This window comes from Salvelinus namaycush, chromosome 21, assembly GCF_016432855.1.
Source record: "Salvelinus namaycush isolate Seneca chromosome 21, SaNama_1.0, whole genome shotgun sequence".
Taxonomy (NCBI): Eukaryota; Metazoa; Chordata; class Actinopteri; order Salmoniformes; family Salmonidae; genus Salvelinus; species Salvelinus namaycush.
The window spans coordinates 56,187,381-56,208,904 of record NC_052327.1 but is presented as its reverse complement, the minus strand read 5'-3'; the positions used below and the strand labels follow the sequence as shown (position 1 = coordinate 56,208,904).

The 21,524-nt window shown below is 38.4% G+C and overlaps 1 protein-coding gene across 1 annotated transcript; it reads right to left on the bottom strand.

The window, feature by feature from the left end:
- Positions 1-5,272: 5,272 nt before the first annotated feature.
- Positions 5,273-20,997, bottom strand: LOC120065994 (B-cell receptor-associated protein 29-like). Its single transcript, XM_039017034.1, has 7 exons — positions 20,906-20,997; positions 14,601-14,701; positions 13,326-13,473; positions 11,590-11,725; positions 11,165-11,261; positions 8,282-8,382; positions 5,273-5,281 (listed from the first exon to the last, which is right to left on the bottom strand). The coding sequence occupies exons 1-7, from the start codon at positions 20,995-20,997 to the stop codon at positions 5,273-5,275; spliced, it is 684 nt and encodes a 227-aa protein (XP_038872962.1).
- Between the last annotated feature and the right edge of the window lie 527 nt (positions 20,998-21,524).

Here is a 21,524-nt window from a genome sequence, read left to right as displayed (position 1 = left end):
AAAAGTGAAAGTTATTTCAAAGATTATACTGAGTTAAAGTTCATATAAGGAAATTGACAATTGTGTTGTTTGTCCGTAGTTTATGCCTGCCCGTACCATAACCCCACCGCCACCAATGGGCACTTTGTTCACAATGTTGTGACATCAGAAAACCGCTCGCCCACACGATGCCATACACGTGGTCTGCGTTTGTGAGTCTGGTTGCACATACTGCCAAATTCTCTGAAAGAACTTTGGAGGTGGCTTATGGTAGAGAAATTAACATTCACCTCACCTCATTCACCTCAAAATTAACATTCACCAGAATTGACATTCTGGTGGACATTCCTTCAGAAAGCATATCAATTGCTCCCTCAACTTGAGACATCTGTGGCATCTTGTTGTGTGACAAAACTGCACATTTTAGAGTGGCCTTGTATTGTCCCCAGCATCTGTGTATCATGCTGTTTAATCAGCGTATTGATATACCACACCTGTCAGGTGGATGGACTATCTTGGCAAAGGAGAAATGCTCACTACAAGGGCTGTAAACAAATTTTTGCTCAACATTTGAGAGAAATACGCGTTTGTGCATATGAAACATTTCTGGGATCTTTTATTTCAGCTCACGAATCGCGGGACAAACACTTTACATGTTGCGTTTATATTTTTGTTCAGTGTTAATATTTACTGTGCTTGAGCCATTTTTACAACAACAATGGATATATGTTGCCCTAAGAGTTTTGCAAGGTTGGTAGAATCTTATAAAAAATTCTTCACAATCTATACATCCTCATTTTTATATTTCTTAGTAATTTGGAAAATGTTTTGTAACATTTCTTTCACTTGTAAATTTGAAGTAGGTTGTGTAGATCAATAGCGGGAAAACATCTGATGTAATCCATTTTATTTTTTATTTTAAGGCAGCAAAAGAAGACTGCCTGCGGTGTGTAGACTCATGACTGTATGGAACAAAAATACATTTCTTGAACGTTAACGTATGTGTTTTACAGTGCCTTGCAAAAGTATTCATCCCCCTTGGCGTTTTTCCTATTTTGTTACATTACAACCTGTAATTTACATGTATTTTTATTTGGATTTCATGTAATTGACATACACAAAATAGTCCAAATTGGTGAAGTGAAATTCAACACAAAAATAAAATAAAATAAAAATGGAAAAGTGGTGTGTGCATATGTATTCACCCCCTTGCCTATGAAGCCCCCAAATAAGATCTGGTGCAACCAATTACCTTCAGAAGTCACACAATTAGTTAGATTGCACACAGGTGAACTTTATTTAAGTGTCACATGATCTGTCATATGATCTCAGTATATATACACCTGTTCTGAAAGGCCCAAGAGTCTGAAACACCACTAAGCAAGTGGCACCACCAAGCAAGCGGCACCATAAAGACCAAGGAGCTCTCCAAACAGGTTAGGGACAAAGTTGTGGAGAAGTACAGATCAGGGTTGGGTTATAAAAAAAATATCAGAAACTTTGAACATCCCACGGAGCACCATTAAATCCATTATTAAAAAATATAAAGAATATGGCACCACAACAAACCTGCCAAGAGAGGGCCGCCCACGAAAACTCCCGGACCAGGCAAAGAGGGCATTAATCAGAGAGGCAACAAAGAGACCAAAGATAACCCTGAAGGAGCTGCAAAGCTCCACAGCGGAGATTGGAGTATCTGTCCATAGGACCACTTTAAGCCGTACACTCCACAGAGCTTTGCTTTATGGGAGAGTGTCCAGAAAAAAAGCCACTGCTTAAAGAAAAAAGTAAGAAAACATGTTTGGTGTTCACCAAAAGGCATGTGGGAAACTCCCAAAACACATGGAAGAAGGTACTTTGGTCAGATGAGACTAAAATTAAGCTTTTTGGCCATCAAGGAAAATGCTATGTCTAGTGCAAACCCAACACCTCGCATCACCCTGAGGACACCATCCCCACAGTGAAGCATGGTGGTGGCAGCATCATGCTGTGGGGATGTTTTTCATCGGCAGGGACTAGGTACCTGGTCAGAATTGAAGGAATGATAGATGGCGCTAAATACAGGGAAATTCTTGAGGGAAACCTGTTTCAGTCTTCCAGAGATTTGAGACTGGGACGGAGGTTCACCTTCCAATGACCCTAAGCGTACTGCTAAAGCAATACTCGTGTGGTTTAAGGGGAAACATTTAAATGTCTTGGAATGGGCTCGTCAAAGACCAGACCTCAATCCAATTGAGAATCTGTTGTATGACTTAAAGATTGCTGTACACCAGCGGAACACATCCAACTTGAAGGAGCTGGAGCAGTTTTACCTTGAAGAATGGGCAAAAATCCTAGTGGCTAGATGTGCCAAGCTTATAGAGACATACACCAAGAGACGTGCAGCTGTAATTTCTGCAAAAGGTAGCTCTACAAAGTATTGACTTTATGGGGGTGAATAGTTACGCACGCTCAACTTTTCTGTTTTTTTGTCTTATTTCTTGTTTGTTTCACAATAAAAAATATTTTGCATCTTCAAAGTGGTAGGCATGTTGTGTAAATAAATTGATACAAACCCCATAAAATCCATTTGAATTCCAATTCCATTTGTAAGGCAACAAAATAGGAAAAATGCCAAGGGGGGTGAATACTTTCGCAAGCCACTGTACTTAAATGGAACCAGTTTTGTTTTGTTTTGTGGAAAGGAATGTCGTTTTTTGTTTGTTAATGGTTTATGTAGAAATTGTTGTTTTTTATGTTTGTATTTGAAATGGGTTGTAGGTTGGTCATGTTTTTCATTTCCTGGCTTTGGTTTAAAATCTGAACAACATGACCGTGTCAGTATTATCTAGTATTTTTTATTTATTGAATGTAAAAATTTGAGAAAACAGTTCCAGTTCCGCTTCCATACATTAATTCCATACATTAGTTCCGTACATTAGTTCCGTACATTAGTTCCATACATTAGTTCCGTACATTAGTTCCGTACATTAGTTCCATACATTAATTCCGTACATTAGTTCCATACATTAATTCCGTACATTAGTTCCATACATTAGTTCCGTACATTAGTTCCGTACATTAGTTCCGTACATTAGTTCTGTACATTAGTTCCGTACATTAGTTCCATACATTAGTTCCGTACATTAGTTCCGTACATTAGTTCCGTACATTAGTTCCGTACATTAGTTCCGTACATTAGTTCCATACATTAGTTCCGTACATTAGTTCCGTACATTAGTTCTGTACATTAGTTCCGTACATTAGTTCCGTACATTAGTTCCGTACATTAGTTCCGTACATTAGTTCCGTACATTAGTTCCATACATTAGTTCCATACATTAGTTCCGTACATTAGTTCCGTACATTAGTTCTGTACATTAGTTCCATACATTAGTTCTGTACATTAGTTCCGTACATTAGTTCCGTACATTAGTTACGTACATTAATTCCGTACATTAGTTCCATACATTAGTTCCGTACATTAGTTCTGTACATTAGTTCCGTACATTAGTTCCGTACATTAGTTCCGTACATTAATTCCGTACATTAGTTCCATACATTAGTTCCATACATTAGTTCCGTACATTAGTTCCGTACATTAGTTCCGTACATTAATTCCGTACATTAGTTCCATACATTAGTTCCGTACATTAGTTCCGTACATTAGTTTCGTACATTAGTTCCATACATTAGTTCCGTACATTAGTTCCATACATTAGTTCCATACATTAGTTCCGTACATTAGTTCCGTACATTAGTTCCGTACATTAGTTCCATACATTAGTTCCATACATTAGTTCCGTACATTAGTTCCGTACATTAGTTCCGTACATTAGTTCCGTATATTAGTTCCGTACATTAGTTCCGTACATTAGTTCCGTACATTAGTTCCGTACATTGGTTCCGTACATTAGTTCCGTACATTAGTTCCGTACATTAGTTCCGTACATTAGTTCCATATATTAGTTCCGTACATTAGTTTCGTACATTAGTTCCGTACATTAGTTCCGTACATTAGTTCCATACATTAGTTCCGTACATTAGTTCCATATATTAGTTCCGTACATTAGTTCCATATATTAGTTCCGTACATTAGTTTCGTACATTAGTTCCGTACATTAGTTCCGTACATTAGTTCCATACATTAGTTCCGTACATTAGTTCCGTACATTAGTTCCATACATTAGTTCCATACATTAGTTCCTTTCACTAGTTCCATACATAGACTGATCACTTCAGGTGGACAATGACCAGATAAAATGCAATGACCTCACGCACAAAAGTTACATTTTAAGTCCATACCTTAACTTGATTCTAGCCTGCCCCAGATCTGTTTGCGACAACGATCATAGGAGTTGGCAAGAAAGCACACCAATACCTCACTGTATTATTAATCTACCTGATTGCAGACCTGGGATAACTGTAGTTCTTAACATACTTCGTGGAAAGTAACTCTTTTTAGGGGGGGGGGGGGGGTAAATTGTTACTTTGGAGGTGACAATTTGAATACAAATCCCCCCAAAATTACTACTTCAACAAATATATTTGAATTCAGATCTCTGGAAGTGACAACTTTTCAAAAAAGTATTGGATTGGCAGCCTTCGACTAAAGGGAGGGTTGTTTCTGGAAGAGAAATTATTGGATTGGCTGCCTTCGACTAAAGGGAGGGTGGTATCTGGAACAGAAACGATTGGATTGGCTGCCTTTGACTAAAGGGAGGGTTGTATCAGGAACTGCATGTTGCAGATAGAAATAGAACGAATAGAGCAAATACAATCTCCTATTTCATTCCAATCTATCTGACAGTCATATTTGATCTACACAAAACATTTCTATCTGAACATTCTGTAAATGTCCATTCTCCTGAGCATACCCCAGGTGTACATAACGAAGTCAAACCAACCAACGATATTTTGTACAGATAAATATGAATAGGTTATGACAATTAATTACTGCATGGCTCTTTCAACATACCACTGAAAAGGTTGAATGTTGCAATTCATATTATGACACCTGAAAATACTGCAGAGAAATTAAAAGCCATTTGTAAACATTGCAAACAGATGGGGTTGGATGTTTAGCAAAAAACTACTTTGAACAACCTCTTTGTCCATGTCAAGGTTCTTGTTTTCAAAACACACACTATACCATCTTTAAAGGGATAGTTTACTTAGAATACAAATGAACATGATTTTCCAGCTATTTGTCTGTCATTGATTCAAGAAGGCTGTTTTGGGGATATTTAGTCCCCTTACACTTAACAGCCATAGTTGAACAGTTGTTGTGAGCTTTCTCAGTCATATTAAACTGTTATTGAGCCTGTGTAACAACACGGTCATTATTTTTAGAGCAACATTTCATTAGCATAATGCATAATACTTTGGTAATCACATTTAAATTGCATAGCAATGAGCTGAGTGGTTTTGTAACTACAGTACACGAAAGCAATCGTGACTGTTCCTTATTCCTCTTGTGTAATAACTACCATTATTTCTAAAGTCCTATCCTATGTATCAACAATGTTGCTATTGTAGTAATAATCACAAAGTAACTACATGTTTATAAGAACTTGATGTCAAGACATTACCTTATGTCACTCATTATGAAAATGTATTTTAAGTTATTTTGAAAATGAAAAAGTGTTTCCACTCTAATGTTGAGATGAGTCCATGTCCCTTATAATAGATCTAGCTGAATATCTGTTTGGTTTACATTACTTCCATTATTTAGATCAATACATGTTAATGTTTTAGCATCTTGTATTTTTTCTCCAATTCATCTGCTAATGATCTAATTCTACTAACTGTTGTAGTTTTTGGTTCTTCATAAAATATCTGTCAGCCATCAAATAAATGTTTTTTTTTTGTTTTCAAATAACTTTCATATATTCAAATACTTTAAAGTATTAATCGTTTTCTGAGACCTGTGTTTGTATATCAAAATAAACAATTGCCTTTAGTTTTTCTTATAAACAATTGCCTATATTTGACTACCTTGAAAAAGTTGGTATTTCAAATAAACAAAAAAGTTACTAGTGTGCTTAATCATTTTAACAATGAAAATACAGTTATTTTTCAAAACAAACAGTATCCCCTGTCCTGTCTTCCCACATCTTACCTATAATACTTGTCCTGTCTTCCCACATCTCATCTACAATACCTGTCCTGTCTTCCCACATCTCATCTACAATACCTGTCCTGTCTTCCCACATCTCATCTAAATTACCTGTCCTGTCTTCCCACATCTCATCTACGATACCTGTCCTGTCTTCCCACATCTCATCTACATTCCCCGTCCTGTCTTCCAACATCTCATCTACATTACCTGTCCTGTCTTCCCACATATCATCTACATTACCTGTCCTGTCTTCCCACATCTCACCTACAATACCTGTCCTGTCTTCCTACATTACCTCTTCAGTTTGTGCTTTCCTTCTACTGTACATAATGCCTCAAACGTTGGATTTCTTCAAATGTTTCTTTTTTAATCATTGAACACAAGAGGATCATGCCACTTCATGGTACTCAGCAAAAACATATTCACAGTTGATCTGAGAGTATACCCTCCCCGTAACCAGTTCTGGTTGTAAACAGTGACATTATTTCAACCAGTTTTGCCCACTTGGTACAGATGTAAAACAGGATTTTGCTGAACGCTCTGCATATTAGCATAATGCACTTTGAGTATATACGATACAAGTATTATACTTTAAAGTACTAATATACTATACTATGATTTAAAACGGCAAAGCAATTAACCAATGACATTACATGAGCTCCAGAGAAGGAATTTAAGACCATACGTTTACAGACACAAAATCCTCCGTTCCTTCTTCAAACATGACACAATTTTAGCTCCCTATCTTAGTTAAAATACAAATGCATGTGGATACATTGAATAACACGTGTTGAATAACTGTACCCTTTTTCCCCATGCACAGTACAGTATAGATAGGACAGAGATGAATGAAGAGTTGCTGAGCTGAATAGCTGGTATCCATGTGAAATCACTGTGGCTGGCTACCTTCTGTCTTTGACACTAGTCATCTGGATCAACGATTTGGATCCAGTCCCTATTGATCCTTCTTGTCTCCAGCTCCACCCTGAAGATTCTGCATTTCAAAATAGTAATGAACAAAATAGACAGTCAAGTGGTGAAATCAGTCCTATCAATGTTGGTGAAAAGTTATTTGTGATTCATTTATTGGGGGGAGGGGGGGGGGGGGGGGGGATCAATCACAAATATGCTTACCATGATGCATTGACGTGTGTGTGTGTGTGTGTGTGTGTGTGTGTGTGTGCGTGTGCGTGTGTGTGCGTGTGCGTGTGGTGTGTGTGGTGTGTGTGGTGTGTGTGTGTGTGTGTGTGTGTTTTGTGTGTGTGTGTGTGTGTGTGTGTGTGTGTGTGGGTGTGTGTGTGTGTGTGTGTGTGTGTGTGTGTGTGTTTTGTGTGTGTGTGTGTGTGTGTGTGTGTGTGTGTGTGTGTGTGTGTGTGTGTGTGTGTGTGTGTGTGTGTGTGTGTGTGTGTGTGTGTGTGTGTGTGTTTAACTATACTTGTGTGAACCAGAAGTCCCCAGAAGAATGGTAAACGAACAAACATTTTACCCAACTGGGGATATTTTATTGGTCCCCACAAGGAGGTCTAGGGTTACGGTTAGAAATAGTGTTAGGGTTAGAATTAGAATTAGGTTTAAGGTTAGAATTAGGTTTAAGGTTAGAAATAGTGTTAGGGTTAGAATTAGAATTAGGTTTAAGGTTAGAATTAGGTTTAAGGTTAGAAATAGTGTTAGGGTTAGAATTAGGTTTAAGGTTAGAATTAGGTTTAATGGTTAGTGTTAGGGTTAGAATAAGGTTTAAGGTTAGAATTAGGTTTAATGGTTAGGGTTAAGGTTAGAATTAGGTTTAAGGTTAGAATTAGGTTTAAGGTTAGAATTAGGTTTAAGGTTAGGTTTAAGGTTAGAAATAGTGTTAGGGTTAGAATTAGGTTTAAGGTTAGAATTAGGTTTAAGGTTAGGTTTAAGGTTAGAATTAGGGTTAAGGTTAGAATTAGGTTTAAGGTTAGAATTAGGTTTAAGGTTAGGGTTAAGGTTAGAATTAGGTTTAAGGTTAGAATTAGGTTTAAGGTTTAGGATAGGAGCTAGGGTTAGGGTTAAGGTTTTGGGGTTAAGGTTAGGGTTAGGTTAAGGATAAGGGTACGGGTTACGGTTAGGGGTAAGGGAAAATAGGGTTTTTAATGGGACTCAATTGTGTGTCCCCACAAGGTTAGTTCTATAAGGCTGTGTGTGTGTGCGTGTGCGTGTGCGCGTGCGTGTGTGTATTACCTGTAGTTCGTTGTGCTCTGTCAACAGTCTGTCATACTCCTTTGTCAGACCGTTAGCCTGCCTCTTCATGGCCTCCACCTCAGCGTTAGACTTACGCACAGCTGCACAGACAACACGCACTTCACTCACGTATACTGACATGTAGATGTTATACATAACAACGGTCTTTGACATTGGATACAACAGCCTACGAATGCAGAAGTGAAGCTATTATTCTGATGTGCTAGACTAGGGTTGTGGAGGTCACAAAAATTCGTCAGCCGGTGATTGTCAAGCAAATAACTGTCTGTCTCACGGTAATTGACTGTTAATTAACATAAACATTTAGCATCTCCTGGCTTCCACACATCAGTGGCCTACAAGCCACTGATGCAGACCTTTGGAACATCTAAAAAGTCTAATAAATTCATGTAATATAGCCACCACCTTCATAATAAATATATGATTTATTTTAGACAGGTCTGAAGATACATGATACGAAGAAAATGTATTTTAGAAGAACAGAATAGCATACTCTTAGTCGTCCTTATGTCACGTCCTGATCTGGCTATACCATACGGCTGTGGGCTTGTCACGTTGTCACGTTCGTATGAATCGGACCAAGGCGCAGCATGGTATGCGTACATTCTTTAATATAATAAGAATGAACACTGAACAAACTTACCAAGATAACAAAACGACACGTGAAGCTGTACAAATGAGTGCTGTCAGGCAACTACACATAGACAAGAACCCACGAACACAAAAGGGAAAATGGCTACCTAAATATGATCCCCAATCAGAGACAACGATAAACAGCTGCCTCTGATTGGGAAACCATATCAGGCCACCATAGACATACAAAATACCTAGACCTACAAAAACCCCTAGACATACAAAAACCCTAGACAATACAAAAACTAGCGTACCCATCCTCATCACACCCTGACCTAACCAAAATATAAAGAAAACAGAGATATCTAAGGTCAGAGCATGACAACAGTAGTTCATTTAGCAGACAAGACTTGCTCAGAATTCCGTGGTATTATTTTATAGTATGAAGAATACAATTGAACAAAGCTGAATAAAATAGAAAGGATATTTTCTCCAAACGATTTTAGGGAGGGCGCATATGCTGCTATTCTGTGTTGAGCGTTTAACAAATAAATTGGTACTCCTATATGCTTAATTTAGAGTTATTAATGTAACTGTAGTCGTTCTATAAACGTTGGGATATATGTTTTTATTTTTAATACATTGTAAGGCTGCATAATGCGATTCTGTTGATGATTTGAAGAAAGTTGCTTGAAAGGCATGAGCTCTGCTTTGTTTTTTGCCGAGGCTGTACACACTTCATCAGTCTCTCATTCACAATTTGACAAGCCTCGAATTTCCTGGCGTTTGTTCCCTTCTCCCTGAGTGCTGTGTGCTCCGAAGCACCTCTCACTCACATGGCTCTCCATCAATTGATCGGGTCTTTCTCACAGGCTACAAGTGAAGACAGACACTTCGGGAACACAACTGCCGTGTCCAATTCCGAGGTGCATATTGAAGATATTGGAAGAACTGTCCACATTTACTTTTTGTCAGCCAACAAGATGAGTAGGCCTAACGAACAGCAAAAGCACTAGCCTATGTCAATCTACTATCCTCCATAGGCCAAAAGTTGATTCTGTGTGAGAAAAAAATATTCAAAACATAGTCTGGGACAGTTGTGGGATGCGATAGATCTCAAATTAATACAACCACTAGCATAAAACAAATATTTTTGCACAATGAGACTGACGCAACAGATCAGAACGTTTAGCTTAAAATGTGATAAACTATTAGGCTATTTCTTCACATTATAAGTGCAGCAATGCACTCACGGCAGTAGCTATAAGCGCAAATGTTCCAATAGCAAGAAAACACCACCGCGAATGTGATTATGCGTGTGACCTTATAAAGGTATATTTTTATTGTAAAAATTATCTTCCCCAAACTTGAAACTCACGCGCTGCTTATGTATGCCAGTTAGGCTCTACACCCTTTGTAACACGGATTAATGTGCTTAATTTTAAGTTATTTGGCCACTTTTGTTGTGATACAAACCTTATCAAAACATATAGGCTTATAGGCTAGGCTACATGAGATGTACGACTATGATTAGAAAAAGTTGCACAAAAAAGGCATTGTTTCTTTCGTCAGCGGCATCATTCATAAGTGACAATATATAATTCACAAGTGATAGGCTAATCTTGGCACCCATCAGACTATTCCTGATTTAATATTGTCTTTACATATAATAAATGTGTGAAATTTGTTTTTATTTTAGAATGGACTATTATCATGCACCTGTCTTGAAATGGAGGCGGGGGAAAATACATGTAATCTCTGAACTTAAATAAGAAACGGAGAACTCTTTTCACGTGGTTCATTTTCATGCCAGCCAGGTAGGTTATACTCCCATTGAAAAGATAAGCAATGTGCTTGGCATTAGGAAAGTTGAGATTGCTTTCCTTAAATAAAAAAAACAAGAAAATGGCGCCATCTGGTTTGCTTAATATAAAGAATTTATATTACTTTGACTTTGGATACTTATGTATATTTGAGCAATTCAATTTACTTTTAAAAGTTCAGTATATTTAAAACCAAATACTTTTACTCAAGTAGTATTTTACTGGGTGACTTTTACTTTAGTCATTTTCTATGAAGGCATCTTTCCTTTTACTCAAGTCTGACAGTTGGGTACTTTTTCCACCGCTGCCCGTAAGTAAGCACTTCACTGTTAGTTTATGAAGCATGTGACAAATAAAACTTGATTTGAAGACAGGTTTGGAGGTCAATTCCATTTAAATTCAGGTAATAAAAAAGCAAAGTAAACATTAAACAGTTTAATTCTTGATTCACTTCCTGATTACCCACCATCCTCTGCAGTCTTCAGTTCCTCCATCAACTTCTCTGCCTCCTTCCTCAGTAGCCGTTTGCCTGCAGTTGTGTTTTTCTCCTCATCCAGCAGAGCCTGAGCAGACAGCACTTTCTTACATTAGTTATTGTATTGTGAGGTAAATGTTCTCATGAAAGAATGAATGGTTTATTTGTCGGTTAGGAAAACAATTTCGTACATCACATGGTGACATAATGGTGCAATAAAGTGCATACAGACAAGAAACACAACAATGACATCATCTGACAAAAATACCCATCACAACTCCTTGGCTCGCTTAAGTTTGTTAAACATTTGTAAATATGTTTTAAGTCTTCCACGAGAGATGACTATCGACTCTCTACTGTACATATAAAGTCAGATAATGCCCCTTCCAGGCCCTCTTCCTGACTCTGGTGTTCACCTGTTTCAGAAGCAGGTTGTCCTCCTGGTACTTCTTGGCTGCCTGATTGGCGCTCTCCGCCTGGGTTTGCAGGCTGGTCCCTGTTACCGTAGCGATGGCCACCTGGTTTATCAGAGTCACCACACGCCGCATCACACTACAGGGACAAGAAGTGATAAATGAGTGACACACTAACCCGAACTAACCCTAGCCTAACCCTAGCCTAACCCTAGCCTAACCCTAGCCTCACCCTAGCCTCACCCTATCCTAACCCTACCCTAACCCTAGCCTAACCCTAGCCTAACCCTAGCCTCACCCTAGCCTCACCCTACCCTAACCCTAGCCTAACCCTAGGCTAACCCTAACTAACCCTAGCCTAACCCTAGCCTAACCCTAACTAACCCTAGCCTAACCCTAGCCTCACCCTAGCCTAACCCTAGCCTAACCCTAGCATAACCCTAGCCTAACCCTAGCCTAACACTAACTAACCCTAGCCTAGCCTAACCCTAGCCTAACCCTACCCTAACCCTAGCCTAGCCTAACCCTACCCTAACCCTACCCTAACCCTAGCCTAACCCTAGCCTAACCCTAGCCTAACCCTAGCTTAACCCTAGCCTCACCCTAGCCTCACCCTACCCTAACCCTAGCCTAACCCTACCCTAACCATACCCTAACCCTAGCCTAACCCTAGCCTAACCCTAGCCCAACCCTAGCCTCACCCTAGCCTCACCCTACCCTAACCCTACCCTAACCCTAGCCTAACCCTAGCCTAACCCTAGCCTAACCCTACCCTAACCCTAGCCTAACCCTACCCTAACCCTAGCCTAACCCTAGACTAACCCTAACCTAACCCTAGCCTAACCCTAGCCTAACCCTAGACTAACCCTAACCTAACCCTAGCCTAACCCTAGCCTAACCCTAGCCTAACCCTAACCACAACCCTATCCACAACCCTAACCACAACCCTAACCACAACCCTAACCATAACCCTAACTTAATGGTCACATCCCAGTTTAACCCTAACTAGCTTCAACCACAACCCTAACTTAATGGTCACATCCCAGTTTAACCCTAACTAGCTTCAACCACAACCCTAACTTAATGGTCACATCCCAGTTTAACCCTAACTAGCTTCAACCACAACCCTAACTTAATGGTCACATCCCAGTTTAACCCTAACTAGCTTCAACCAAAACCCTAACCACAACCCTAACTTAATGGTCACATCCCAGTTTAACCCTAACTAGCTTCAACCACAACCCTAACCACAACCCTAACCACAACCCTAACCACAACCCTAACCACAACCCTAAACCCTAACCACAACCCTAAACCCTAACCACAACCCTAACCACAACCCTAACCACAACCCTAACTTAATGGTCACATCCCAGTTTAACCCTAACTAGCTTCAACCAAAACCCTAACTTAATGGTCACATCCCAGTTTAACCCTAACTAGCTTCAACCACAACCCTAACCTAACCCTAACCACAACCCTAACCCCAACCCTAACCATAACCCTAACTTAATGGTCACATCCCAGTTTAACCCTAACTAGCTTCAACCACAACCCTAACCATAACCCTAACTAGCTTCAACCACAACCCTAACCATAACCCTAACTAGCTTCAACCACAACCCTAACCATAACCCTAACTAGCTTCAACCACAACCCTAACCCCAGGAAGTTGTTACATGTCATCTATGATAAACCAACCTGACTTTTGCTGAGTGATAATATAAAGTAGGACTCACAGCCAGAGGAAGAGGGAGAAGCCAGAGATGTAGAGGTTCCTCTGGGCTCTGAACAGCTTCATGTGGAGGTGGTCAAACAAGTTGGGGTTCAGCTTGGCTTCTCCCATGGGCTCTGCATTGGAGTACTTCCTCACCTCTCTCAGAGCATCTTAGGAGGGAGACACAGGGAACAGTTGTATTAGTGTCTATAGCTACACTTTAAAAAGGTTATTTAAAGGATTCTCACATGGAGACAGGGTATGGAGCATAGAGGACTGATTACTAGTATAACCACAGGCTAGAGTTAATCAGCTTGCTGTTTTCCCACGGGCTCTGCACTGGAGTACTGCCTCACCTCTCTCAGAGCATCTTAGGGTGGAAACAGGGAACAGGTGTAACAGTGATGTGTAGCAACTATACCGCATTACAGCAGGGGATCATCACTAGATTCAGCTGCGCGCCGATGGTCACGGGGGCCGCAAAATAATTCCAAACAATTTGTAGAGTGCAAATTGACTGCGTGAAGCCCAAACAGATATAATATTTGACTTAAACATAATAATTTCAGACCTTGCTTACATTTGTATAGATCACGTACTGTATATCTCCCTATAATGCAAAATGAAAATCCCTTGGAGCTGGTTTCCTGGTCTTTTATCAAATCAAATCAAATGTATTTATATAGCCCTTCTTACATCAGCTGATATCTCAAAGTGCTGTACAGAAACCCAGTTTAAAACCCCAAACAGCAAGCAATGCAGGTGTAGAAGCACGGTGGCTAGGGAAAAACTCCCTAGAAAGGCCAAAACCTGGGAAGAAACCTAGAGAGGAACCAGGCTATGAGGGGTGGCCAGTCCTCTTCTGGCTGTGCCGGGTGGAGATTATAACAGAACATGGCCAAGATGTTCAAATGTTCATAAATGACCAGCATGGTCAAATAATAATAATCACAGTAGTTTATGTCCAACAATAAAAACTAACACTTTTGGGGCCAAATAAAATCACCAGCTGGTCCCCAGTTGGGGATCGCTGGACTACAGGACTGATTGTAACACTGTGTAAAGCCAGGTACAATGCTTTATAACTTGTTGATATAAGCATGTATATGCCTTTGTATGTCTTGTAATGTGTATAATATGTCACTAGACTATGAGATGAAACTATAGAACAAGGAGAATAACCCACAAATCCTATAAAAGGTGTCATTATGGAAAACTTTCTGACTATCTATCTACAATAGACTCAGTGTTGCCATACCAAAGACCCAACCAATACACTGCAAGTATGATGACTTACCACAGAAGAGAATGATGAGGATGAGTATCATGGTAAAGAATCCCCTGTTCCAATACGGAGCAAACCAGTTCCATACACTCAGGTTGAACAGTGATCGCCATCTGCAAAAAGTAAGAGTTAGAAACTTAGAGAATGACTAGTTACAGACAACAAGGGATTAAACCAAAGTTACTTGGTTCCTTGTATATGTCTGTGTAAATAAGTTACAGAGGGGTCAAAGATCATACTCCCCATGAAATGCTAACCTGGTGAGAGGTTAGCATGTCTTGGGGGGATGATCTTTGATGCTCTGTAACTTTCTCACTCATCAACATTCCCGATTCATTCAGGATTATCCGTAGTCATGGTAACATGAATATAGAAGTGTTTAGAAACATGTTCTATTCACAATAAAAGTGACGCCAAAATCACACATTCTATTGGGCGCAAAATAATCTGAAACACAACCAAAACAAACTGCAAATGCATCCAACAAGTTTGTAAAGACACAAGCTTGATGTGGTCATTGCGTGCTAGGAAATATGGGACCAAATACTAAACTTTTGACTACATTATTTATAATAATTTTTAGGGGTATCAATAATTTTGACCCCTAACTTTTTGAGACAAAAAATTGTTACTTGTTTAAGAAAATGTCTTTCTCTGATCAATTCTATTAGTAAAAAATTATATAATTACCCAATTTGTTTGCTACATTATAGCTCAGTATTTGAATTGTATATACAGTTGAAGTCGGAAGTTTACATACACCTTAGCCAAAACTCAGTTTTTCACAATTCTTGACATTTAATCCTAGTAAAAATGTGTTGTCTTAGGTCAGTTAGTATCACCACTTTATTTTAAGAATGTGAAATGTCAGAATAATAGTAGAGAGAAAGATTTATTTCAGCTTTTATTTCTAACATCACATTCCCTGTGGGTCAGAAGTTCACATACACTCAATTAGTATTTGGTAGCATTGCCTTTAAATTGTTTAACTTGGGTCAAACGTTTCAGGTAGCCTTCCACAAGCTTCCCACAATTAGTTGAGTGTGTTTTGGTCCATTCCTCCTGACAGAGCTGGTGTAACTGAGTCAGGTTTGTAGGCCTCCTTGTTCGCATACGCTTTTTCAGTTCTGCCCACAAGTGTTCTAAAGAATTGAGGTCAGGGCTTTGTGATGGCCACTCCAAAACCTTGACTTTTTTGTCCTTAAGCCATTTTGCCACAACTTGGAAGTATGCTTGGAGTCATTGTCCATTTGGAAGACCCCTTTACGACCAAGCTTTAACTTCCTGACTGATGTCTTGAGATTTTGCTTCAATATATCCACATAATTTTCCTCTCTCATGAAGCCATCTATTTTGTGAAGTGCAGCTGTCACTCCTGCAGCAAAGCACCCCCAGAACATGATGCTGCCACCCCTGCGCTTCCCGGTTGGTATGGTGTTCTTCGGCTTGCAAGCCTCCCCCTTTTTCCTCCCAACATAACGATGGTCATTATGGCCAAACAGTTCTATTTTTGTTTCATCAGACCAGAGGACTTTTCTCCAAAAAGTACGATCTTTGTCCCCATGTGCAGTTGCAAAACGTAGTCTGGCTTTTTTATGGCTGTTTTGGAGCAGTGGCTTCTTCCTTGCTGAGCGGCCATTCAGGTTATGTCGATATAGGACTCGTTTTACTGTGGATATAGATACTTTTGTACCTGTTTCCTCCAGCATCTTCACAAGGTCCTTTGCTGCTGTTCTGGGAATGATTTGCACTTTTCGCACCAAGGTACGTTCATCTCTAGGAGACCGAATGCGTCTCCTTCCTGAGCGGTATGACGGCTGCGTGGTCCCATGGTGTTTATACTTGCGTACTATTGTTTGTACAGATGAACGTGGTACCTTCAGGCGTTTGGAAATTGTTCCCAAGAATGAACCAGACTTGGAGGTCTACACATTTTCTTCTGAGTTCTTGGCTGATTTCTTTTGATTTTCCCATAATGTCAAGCAAAGAGGCACTGAGTTTGAAAGTAGGCCTTGAAATACATCCACAGGTACACCTTCAATTGACTCAAATGATGTCAATTAGCCTATCAGAAGCTTCTAAAGCCATGCCATCGTTTTCCTGAATTTTCCAAGCTGTTTAAAGGCACAGCCAACTAAGTGTATGTAAACTTCTGACCCACTGGAATTGTGATTCAGTGAATTATAAGTGAAATAATCTGTCTGTAAACAATTGTTGGAAAAATGACTTGTGTCATGCACAAAATAGATGTCCTAACCGACTTGCCAAAAATATAGTTTGTTAACTAGACATTTGTGGAGTGGTTGAAAAACGAGTTTTAATGACTCCAACCTAAGTGTATGTAAACTTCCGTCTTCAACTGTATTGGTATAAAGTAATATAAATATCCCATGTTTTTTTAGCATACAATATAGCTCAGTATTTTTTTATTTTTTTTATTTTTTGGGGGGGTGGATCAGCTTAATATTGTGGAAAGAATGTTGCTTCCAATGTAATTGTCTGCATCATTTCCAATCCCCCATATTTTTTTGGGTAAATATATATATCCATTCACGTATGCATACATATACACATATATACATACACATACCTACATAGACATACATACTTTTTTTAAAGAGTATACCTTTATTATTATTCCCCGCAAACCCTACCACCGATCCCCCAATTGGAGTAAACTGATAAACATTTCTGTTTTTACCTTCAATTTATACATCTTATACACATTTTACAGACACAGTCTACTTTATAATAGTTCTCTCTTGTTTGTTCTTAGTCCTTCCTCTATTTCTGTTGTCCATCCAGTTTAATTTCCACTTGTAACTGTGCTATTTCACAATAGCTCCGCACCTATACACATTTCACAGATCCCGTATGCCCTACATTGTTTATCTTGTTATTAGTCCCACCCTTCAGCTCCACTCAACCTTTCCCATCTATCTTCCAACATCATCCATTTCGGATTTTTATTTGCCATATATTTTTCAACTGTGCTGTGATGCTTCACAAAAGATTTGGATCTTCCTATTCTCATAGCTTCCACGGATTGTAAATTAAAAATAAACATTTTTGCTAAAATAATTATTATATTATTGATTGATTGACTATGGCTTTTCAGATCCCCCAGTATTGCTATCTGTAGCGTTAGTTCTACGCAAATGGTGCAATTCTTCAACCATTCCTGGACCTGTGACCAAAAACGAGCTACATGCGGACAATACCAAAATAAATGGTCTAATGACTCTGCCTCCTCACAGCAGAATCTACAGAGCTGGGAAGATTGTATCCCCCATATATATAACATTCTATTAGTTGCAAGAATTTTGTACAATAATTTAAATTGAAAAATTCGAAGTTTTGAATCCGGCGTTGTTTTGCGTATCAATTCATAAACCATGTGCCATGGAATGGGTACATCGAAAATCTCTTCCCAACTATTTTGCAATTTATATGGCACAGCTGTAAGTTTTTTGGTCCTTAAATGAAATTGGTATATGTTTTTATTTATCACACTTTTCTTTAACCATTTATGTTCTTTAATATAAGGCCGACATACAAGTTCCTTACTTTTATCCCCTTCCACCTGCCTCTTCCATTTTTGTGGTAATGCTGCAATTAATTGGTTGTAATTTTGGGTAGAGCAGACATTTCCATATGTCTGTGTTAGCTGCATGTGTGACATTACTCCACCAGTCCTATTTATGATATCATTCACAAAAATTATACCTTTTTTAAACATTTCTTCGATAAATACAGTTTTTTTTATCAATTACTATATTTGAATTTAACCACAAGATTTGTTGTACTATTTGTTCCGTCCTTTCAGGTGGATTAAACTGAAATTGCAACCAACTTTCTAAGGCTTGTTTAAAAAATAAAGATATTTTGGAGATTATTTCCTTTTCAAGCAACCGAAAGTGAGCAGGTGTAATCTGAATAAAGGGAAAAAGGCCCTTCTTAAACATAGGATGAGACATTCGTACCAATCTACTAGAGAACCAGTTTGGATTTAAGTATAACTTTTGTATGACTGATGCCTTTAGTGAGAGGTCTAATGCTTTAATATTTAATAATTTCTGCCCTCCGAATTCATATTCGTTATATAAATAGGCCCTTTTAATTTTATCTGGCTTACCGTTCCAAATAAAATTGAATATTTTTTGTTCATATAATTTAAAAAGCAGGTCACTAGGTGTAGGCAAAACCATAAGCAAATAGGTAAACTGTGATATGATTAAAGAGTTAATCAGGGTGATTTTCCCACAAATAGACAGGTATTTTCCTTTCCATGGTAGCAAGATCTTATCTATTTTTGCTAACTTTCTATAAAAATTTATTGGAGTGAGATCATTTCTTTCTTTTGGGATTTGTATACCGAGTATGTCCACATCACCGTCAGACCATTTAATTGGTAAACTACATGGCAATGTAAAATGTGTATTTTTTAGTGATCCAATACGTAATATGGTACATTTATCATAATTTGGTTTTAATCCAGAGAGGATAGCAAATGTATCTAGATCCTCTAAGAGGCCGTGGAGAGATTCTAGTTGTGGTTTTAAAAGAAAACATGAATCATCAGCGTACAATGACACCTTAGTTTTTAGGCCCTGGATTTCTAATCCCTTAATATTAATGTTTGATCTAATTTTAACAGCTAACATTTCGATGGCAATAATAAATAGATATGCCGATAGTGGACAACCTTGTTTAACTCCTCTAGATAGTTTAAAACTTTCTGAGATGTAGCCATTATTTACTATTTTACACCTAGGGTTACTATACATAATTTTTACCCATTTTATAAGAGATTCCCCAAAATTGAAATATTCTAGGCATTTATATATAAACTCCAGTCGTACTTTATCAAAGGCCTTTTCAAAATCAGCTATGAAAACCAGGCCTGGTGTCCCCGATATTTCATAGTGTTCCATTGTTTCCAGTACTTGCCTTATATTATCTCCAATGTATCGTCCATGTAAAAAACCTGTCTGATTAGGATGAATAATATCTGACAAAACTTTTTTTATTCTATGCGCCAAGCATTTTGCTAGGATTTTTGCATCACAACACTGAAGTGTAAGAGGTCTCCAATTTTTTAAATGGACTGGATCTTTATATATACCACTTGGGTCCTGTTTCAGTAATAATGATATCACACCTTCTTGTTGCGTGTCTGATAATCTATCATTTATATAGGAGTGGTTAAAACAAGCTAATAATGGTCCTTTGAGTATATCAAAAAAATGTTTGTATACTTCCACTGGTATGCCATCCAGTCCTGGAGTTTTCCCATCCTTAAATGCCCCAATTGCATCAAGTAGTTCCTCCTCTGTAATTAGGCCTTCACATGAGTCTTTCTGTACAGATGGTAATTTTACATTATTATTAGGGAAAAAATCCATACAATTAGTTTCAGTTAGTGGAGATGGAGGAGCCTGAAACGAAAATATATTCTTAAAGTACTTTACTTCCTCTTTCAAAATATCATTTGGTGAATCATGCGTGACTCCATCATTTGTAACAAGTTTTAATACGTTTTTTTTGGTAGCATTTCTATATTGAAGATTGAAAAAGAATTTGGTGCATTTTTCCCCGTATTCCATCCAGTTCGCTTTATTTTTGTAATATATTACACTGGATCTTTCTTGAATAAGTTCCTCCATTTCTTTTTGTTTTTCCTCTAACTTATTCTGTGCCTCTATGGTACCGTTTTTATTGTTATCTAACTGTACTGTTAGTCCTTCAATTTCCTTTGTTAATATGGACTCTTTTGATCGAAATTGCTTTTGTTTTATAGATGAGTACTGAATTGCATGGCCTCTAAAGGCACACTTAAAAGTGTCCCATACAATATGGGGATCTGCTGTACCTATGTTATGTCTAAAAAAGTCAGTTATAAATTATTCTGTCCTAGTTCTAAACAATTTATCATCTAGTAGGCTTTGATTAAATTTCCAATATCCTCGCCCACGTGGAAATTCTGTAAGAGTAATATATATGCCAATTATGTGATGGTCCGACCGCATTCTGTCCCCTATCAAACACTTTTTAACTTTTGGTGCCAGAGAGAATGATATAAGAAAGTAGTCAAGGCGACTAGCTTGATTAAGCCTCCGCCATGTATATCTCACTAGGTCATATAGCTCAGTATTTGTATTATTTATTAGACACAGACATTTTGTCTTGCTTATCTTTATCAAGGGTGCCAATAGTTTGGGATTGGACTGTAAATGTTACAGTTTTGGCCAAATGTCACAAGAGAAGGCTTAACGCTTCAACCTGGCTAAATGCTAGGATATGATTCCCCACAGTACCTTTTGGCAGATATAAAAGGCAGACAAAGGATCAGAATGACAGCTATCTCCACATAAAGGAAGATAGCCACCACAGTCCACTGGAGAGTCATCTTATGCTGGGAGTCCACTGTGGAGAAACAACACCACTGTAAATACATACATAAAATGCACAATTCAATATCCAGCAGGCAAAACTGAGCTACTTTATTTAGTTCTTATGTACAGAACATCACAAGGCTCCTGAATCTGTGTTTGTGTCATATGGTTCTGACAGAAAAAGACTGCGAGGGACGATAGACCAACAACACACTGACTATTCACTTCTTATCAATCTATACTAGGTAACAGTGGCGTGATGATTACAACTTATTACAGAGGGATAACATATAGATCATACACGTGTTACCTGAATATAGTATACTTTTGTTTTTGTTTCGTGTTATTTCCTATCACTGAGTCCATGTTGAACATATGAATGGAATTGGAACCAAATGCAAACAATACGAACCTTTACAAATTCCTTTAAAAATCGAATCAATTGAGTGAATTTCCCTGATCTGACCAGTAGAGAAACTCTTTACCGGTTATTTAGCTACGTAACAGTGTGGGCACTGTGGAGATATCATGACAATGAATA

Bases quoted from the DNA above. Each gene is read 5' to 3' on its own strand.
- LOC120065994 (XM_039017034.1), bottom strand. From the start codon at position 20,997: ATGACTCTCCAGTGGACTGTGGTGGCTATCTTCCTTTATGTGGAGATA. The intron at 14,702-20,905 runs GTACTGTGGGGA...TACTTTTTGCAG, and splicing joins CCTTTTATATCTGCCAAAAG to ATGGCGATCACTGTTCAACC. The intron at 8,383-11,164 runs GTGGGTAATCAG...TTGTCTGTGCAG, and splicing joins ACTGAAGACTGCAGAGGATG to CTGTGCGTAAGTCTAACGCT.